The sequence below is a fragment of the Sander lucioperca genome, chromosome 14 (genome assembly GCF_008315115.2).
Source record: "Sander lucioperca isolate FBNREF2018 chromosome 14, SLUC_FBN_1.2, whole genome shotgun sequence".
Lineage (NCBI taxonomy): Eukaryota > Metazoa > Chordata > Actinopteri > Perciformes > Percidae > Sander > Sander lucioperca.
Window position 1 is genome coordinate 9,768,402 of NC_050186.1, and position 6,666 is coordinate 9,775,067.

Consider the following 6,666-nt stretch of genomic DNA (forward strand, 5'->3'; position numbering starts at 1 on the left):
CTGGTTACTGGTTGCACGGCGTTCCTCGTTCGACTGGTCATGACTGGTTTTCAAGATGGCGCCCGAATGTAAACATGAACGCTACTGTCTTTATAATCCATCTTTTTAATAAACTGTCTGTACACTTACAAAGTTCTCAATGCTTCGATGTTCATGTAGGGACCCTCATTATGCTACCGTGGAAGTGTGGTGATATTTTCAGCCTTGTTAGTGGTATAAAATAACGATAGCTAGTTTCAAGCTAGAGACGCATTTGATTAGTATGAAAACATGTCCCAGAGAACGGTGGACTAGGTACACATCTGTTATTAACCCCTAGGGTCATTTTGCGCCGTAATTGTCCTTTAATGTTTCAGGATGAATCTGATCTCAACTCTCTGTCCTTCTTTTCGTTCGTCTGCAGGTTTGTCAGCGAGTGCATCAAAGTCTCCTTCACACGCCGGCGTCGGCCTGACCCGAGTAAGTTCTGCAGATTCTACACATGGTAACGCTAAGTACTATTACTTTACTGGGTTTTACTTCAGCCCGGCCTTTAGCTTCATGTCCTCTCCTCTCTCTTTAAATATCCTTTAAGAGAAGCGTTTATACGTGTATAATACTTTGCATTTGTTTGCAGATGCAGTCTGCAGAGTTCTCTACGGACGGAGATAAGGGACAGACAGGTAGGATTCCTACTGTGAAAGTTACAAAGAATACATCACAAATAATGGAAACACCGACATATTCGGCAAAGAGCTGCATTTCTGCAGATAAACCCTAAACCCTAAACTTAAACCCTTTATCCCGCCTACGTTAGTGCGTGCAGGTTTTTTAAACTCAAAAAAACCCCTAAAAACAGGCGATAGACTCATTTCAGACTGCCAGTTAAAGAGATTGCTTTTTAGTTTTTTCCCCCTGCTTCCAGTCCTTATGCACACACACAGACACACACACACACACACACACACACAGACACACACACACACAGAGACACACACACACACACACACACACACAGAGACACACACACACACACACACACACACACACACACAGACACACACACACACACACACACAGAGACACATACACACAGAGAGAGAGACACACACACAGAAACACACAGACATACACACACACAGGTTTGTTTCACTATCTTTGTGGGGACCCATCATTGACATAATGCATTCCCTAGCCCCTTACCCTAACCTTAACCATCACAACTAAATGCCTAACCTTAACCCTTACCCTCACCCTAACCATAACCTAATTCTAACTCTAATCCTAAAACCAAGTCTTAACCCTCAAACAGACCTTTAAACTTGTGGGGTCCAACATTTTGGGCCCCACAAAGCTGTGCAGACCCCACAAGTATACTGTATTCCCCGGTTTTTGGACCCCACGAATATAGTAAAACAAGCACACAGACACATACACACAGAGACACACACACACAGAAACACACAGAGACACACACACATATATATATATACACACACACACACACACACACACACACACATATATACACACACACACACACACACACACATATATACACACACACACACACACACACACACACACACACACGGATGGTAACCTAGTGATGGCGAGATGAAGCCTCATTGAAGCGGTTCATTTCTCACAACACCACCTGTTGGTCAAAGAGTGTAAAACTGTTTCAGATGATCTGTGATACACTGCATCACAGACAGTTTATGACTGGATTTTGTGCCACTAAAGACTTAGAAAAAATCAATTTATATCAATACAGTGAGTATTTTCTGGTGGTATAATTACAAAGAAACTCCCGCACACTTTCTAACTTGCAGAAAATATATAAAGTTTAATAGGCAACGCCGGTACTAGACCATCTTCAAACCATCTTTTGCCTGTATATATACGATATATATATATATCTATATATATATAGATATATATATATATCTATATATATATGCTGTATATTTTCTGCAAGTTAAACAGTGTGCAGGAGTTTTTTTGCAACTTTTGACCTGTTTGTCCCACTCCGACGCACCTGTCTCACGTTGTAGATGTGCCGAGTATTTTTCTGTACTGGGTAAAATATAATCAACATAATGTGTATAATAGAAAAGAGATTTCCTTGAGAGGAACGCGGCGATCAAACGTGTGTAAATCAATCCTTTTGGTCATAGTAATGTAACAGCAGGAGTGGCGATATTAGTATTGTAAAACTGTAAAGTGTGGGTGGTTTAACTGGGCAGAGAGCGGTGAATGTGCTCCTATAGATCATGCAAACATCTCAACCAGTCAGGTGGTACGGACGGGCAGCCAGGCTTCAGATCTCATCAGTGACGTCATCTGTCTAAAACAATACAAGCCTCGAGACGCACTTCACTCAGGCCCGTAGCCAGCCCATTCTTTTTAAAAAGTGGATCCTTTTGAAGTTTTTCCCTCATTTTGTATTTAATTATGAGGTTCAAATACGTCTTTTTGGTGACTTTTTATGCATTAATGTATTACTGGATTAGCTTGTCTGCTGGTCTCTCAACCAGCACCAAAAATATTTACTATAATGTTGTCAAATTACTCACCAAGATCATATACCACCTTTTATATCCTCACGCACGCATGCGCGCACACACACACACACACACACACACACACACACACACACACACACACACACACACACACACACAGACACACACACACACAGACACAGGGGATGATTCTCAGGCAAGTTCTGCGGTTAGGAGGAGCCACTTTTTCTGGGATTTTTTAGCAGATTTATGGACAAATATTCCCCTTATGGAAATGGTTAATGACATCCTGAGTGAAGAATCACCTCACACCTCCATTACATGGCGTTATAAGTAGTTCTTATTTAATTTAAGACATTTTGTGACACTTCAATCACATTTTGGAAGCACGAAACCCCTTCTGATAGGACTTTCAATCTGCTGCTCTCATCTCACTCTCTGATCTTTCTGTCATCGTGTCTCTGCAGCTGCTGAGGTAAGCATGACGTCCCCTCAGACTGTGTCTGTGTGTGTGTGTGTGTGTGTGTGTGTGTGTGTGTGTGTGTGTGTGTGTGTGTGTGTGTGTGTGTGTGTGTGGCACGTGCATGACACCTGCCGTCTTACCAAACAGCTGCAAGTCTGCTCTAACTTGCCTGCACTCAGCTTCAGTTTCTGCACAACTGTAATCGTCTGAACAAACTGTGTGTGTGTGTGTGTGCGTGCGTGCGTGCGTGTGTGTGTGTGTGTGTGCGTGCGTGCGTGCGTGCGTGCGTGCGTGCCACAGCTGCATCTTTACCCCATCACCACGCACCGATTTCTAACACTGCTTTCTTCGGCTCTGCATCACTGTGACGGTGTTTGTGTCTAACAGATTGTCCAGGACTATCTTTCATATGTGTGTGTGTGTGTGTGTGTGTGTGTGTGTGTGTGTGTGTGCGTGCAGGACGGAGAAGCTCGGAGGGAGAGGATGGACAGAGGAAACTCTCTGCCAAGTATCCTGGAGCAGAAGGTGAGCTAAGCCCTGAATCATAACCTATGTTTTTTTTTACCTGCAATCATAAAGCATCTCTCATTTTAAAACACATTCAAAAGTAAATTCTGTTGTGCACGGTCCTTGATTTTTAAAGACCTGAGCCCTATTCACACGGCCGCCAGGTGATATAACGGTTCCTGATGTTTGTCTGTTTTTCTGTCTCCAGATCTATCCGTATGAAGCGCTGCTTGTGACCCACAGAGGGCGCTGTAAGCTGCCGCCCGGCGTCGACCGCACCCGGCTAGAGGTTTGATCAGTCTGCATGTTTCGCCCTGCATCAACAATGACTCATGCATCAATAATCCCTCCGCGGCTGGCTTTATCAGAGCAGAAAACAAGTCATAACTGCCCAAAACTCTCGTCTGTGTCTCTACGTTCAGGGCGAGGAGTCAAATGATTTTAAGAACTTGTGAAAGTACTTCTATCTGTGCTGAGTAACCGAGTACATCTACTTATCTACTGTTGTCCTCAGGTCAAATTTTACCCATTTTTTAAAAAAGTTTCCATTTCAGAAATTTGGGTTTCTTTCAACCAACTTGTCAAAAAAAAATAACGTGGATGGTTCCGTACGACGCTCTTCACAAGTAAATTAAAAGATCAGTTCAATACTTTCATTGAATTTGGGTGTTTTATTTAATTGTATAGCATTTGAAAAAAATAAAATGACAAAAGAATGTTGAAATAAAAGTGACAAAATTGTTGGGAAAAAGCTTCCAAACGCGAGAAAAAAATATACATCATTAACCAAAAAATAAACCGCTGACAAAAATCAACAAAACCATTAAAAAAAAAACGCTGGAAAAAAATCAACAAAAAAGTCGTTGGAAAAAATCATGACTGACAGTCGTGGAGTCACAGGACAGTGTCCCAGGACAGTGTCTGACTGTCCCGGGACAGTCATGGAGTCACAGGACAGTGTACAGGACAGTGTCTGACTGTCCCGGGACAGTCATGGAGTCACAGGACAGTGTACAGGACAGTGTCTGACTGTCCTGGGACTCCATGACTGTCCCGGGACATTCATGGAGTCACAGGACAGTGTCTGACTGTCCTGGGACTCCATGACTGTCCCGGGACAGTCATGGAGTCCCAGGACAGTGTCCCAGGACAGTGTCTGACTGTCCTGGGATACTCCTCAGGACACTGCCACTGCTGCTGTGATCTTAACTATTAGTCAAAATAATTCATTATTTCTGCTTGTTTTTTAACTAAAAAAATTAGACATAATGTCATAAATTAGGTTTATTGATCATGAATAAAGAAAGGGTTTAAAAAACTGACAAAACATTTTTTTTTTTTTTTTTTTTAAAAAAGGTCAAAAGTATTGAAAAAGGAGGATAACGCCAAAAAAAGTTCATTTTCAATTTTGACCCGAAGACAACACAAGGATTCAAATCAAAATATAATCAGCTAATAAATGATGATGTATTATTATAGATTCAACGTTTACTTTTGTACTTTCAGTGAAGTAAAAGCTTCAATGCAGAACGTTTACTTGTGTGTAGAAAGAAATGCATGAAAGTCATGCTTCAGCCAGTGCACATACCTCTGTTTAGTTCTGGTGAAGTCCACACAGATCTATGTTGCTACATAGTCATATTATATATATATATATATATACTATGGACATAACCACGGCAATTCGTGACCATCGTTTTTTGGTAGAAAAAATACGTTTTGGAATATTGGATTGTATGAGTTCGACAATCGAAAACACCAGAACTAAACTCACACATACAAATATAAGAAGGATAAAAAGATATAAACAATATAAGTATAAACATATACACAAATTATGTATTAATAACGATAAAATTAAATTAAATGAATAGTAAAATAAGTTAAACAGTAGTAAAAAGGAACGCTACAGCAGAATAGTAGCTACTGCAGTCAGATTCACTGTGTTCACTCGGAAGGAATCACTGCACACGGGTAGGCAATTCTAATGACATTTTGGATTTTTTTGTCAATTTTTTGGGGGGATTTTTCCAGGTTTTTTGTCACTATTTCCGACATTTTTGTCATTTCTTTCAGCGATTTTTTTGGGATGTTTTTGTCGATTTCTTTCCAGGTTTTTTTTGTCACTATTTCCAACGTTTTTGTCAATTTTTTCCCAGCGATTTTTTTCTCGCATTTTTGAAGCTTTTTCCAACAATTTTGTCACAACATGCTTTTTTGGGGGATTTTTTCAGGTTTTTTGTCACTATTTCCGACATTTTTGTCTACTTTTTTCCAGCAATTTGTTTTGGATGTTTTTGTTGATTTCTTTTTCCAACAATTTTGTCACTTTTTTATCAACATTCTTTTGTCATTTTCTTATTTTCAAATGCTATAAATTAAATAAAACACCCAAATTCAATTAAAGTATTGAACTGATCATTTATTTTACCTGTGAAGAGTAACGGTTGTATGGAACCATCCACGTTAGTTTCTTTGAGAGAGATGCACTGGGTTACTCAGCGGAGATAGAAGTACTTTCACAAGTTCTTAGGAATCACTTCACATGGGTAGGCACTTGTAATGACATCTCAAACATGTTAAGAGGCTAAAAGCACGTATAAAACCTGCCCCCTTTCAGCCGCCTGGCTGCTAACACTAGCAGGAGGATAACTTGGTGTAGGCAACACCGATTATTTTTGTTTTCCTTGCTACTGACAGCACTCCGTGACCACAAACAACAGATCTACGTGTTGAAATCTACCGGAATTCTCCTTTAAGTTGGTTTAATTTTTCAAAAGGAATCTAGTTGTAGTCTTGCAATGTGTGACCCTGTAAGATGCCCAGTCTTTCCATATTATGACGGTCTTTCACGTTAGATGGGAGATGATTGTCTTTAGATGTGAGATGGTGTCAGACTATAGTCTGTTCAAAGTCGTTACTCGATCTTTTTGTTTTTTGTGGCAGCAATGTGCTTCCATACCTTCTGTTATGCTTTCTAAATGGTTCTTTATCTTCTCCTCTCAGAGGCATCTGTCCACGGAGCAGTTTGAGCAGATCTTCGGGATGCCGATCGGCGAGTTCGACCGCCTCTCTCTGTGGAGACGAAATGAACTCAAGAAGAAAGCCTCGCTCTTCTAACAGGAAGTGACCTCACTGCCCCCGCAGATAACTTTTGATGAACCGCCTGCTTTTTGGGAAAAGGAAGGA

General features: G+C 40.7%; 1 protein-coding gene across 4 annotated transcripts in view; it reads left to right on the forward strand.

The window, feature by feature from the left end:
- dmtn (dematin actin binding protein) overlaps positions 1–6,666 on the forward strand; it is a 32,912-nt gene extending 26,246 nt beyond the window's left edge. For 3 of the 4 annotated variants that reach the window (XM_031287909.2, XM_031287910.2, XM_031287912.2), the window contains 6 exons: positions 404–459; positions 617–662; positions 2,975–2,982; positions 3,430–3,495; positions 3,686–3,766; positions 6,484–6,666. In XM_031287909.2, the coding sequence (XP_031143769.1) occupies positions 404–459; positions 617–662; positions 2,975–2,982; positions 3,430–3,495; positions 3,686–3,766; positions 6,484–6,597 (371 nt within the window). In that variant the 3' untranslated portion in view covers positions 6,598–6,666. The remainder of the gene's footprint in view (positions 1–403; positions 460–616; positions 663–2,974; positions 2,983–3,429; positions 3,496–3,685; positions 3,767–6,483) is intronic. The other variant, XR_004895097.1, reaches the window with a different exon arrangement.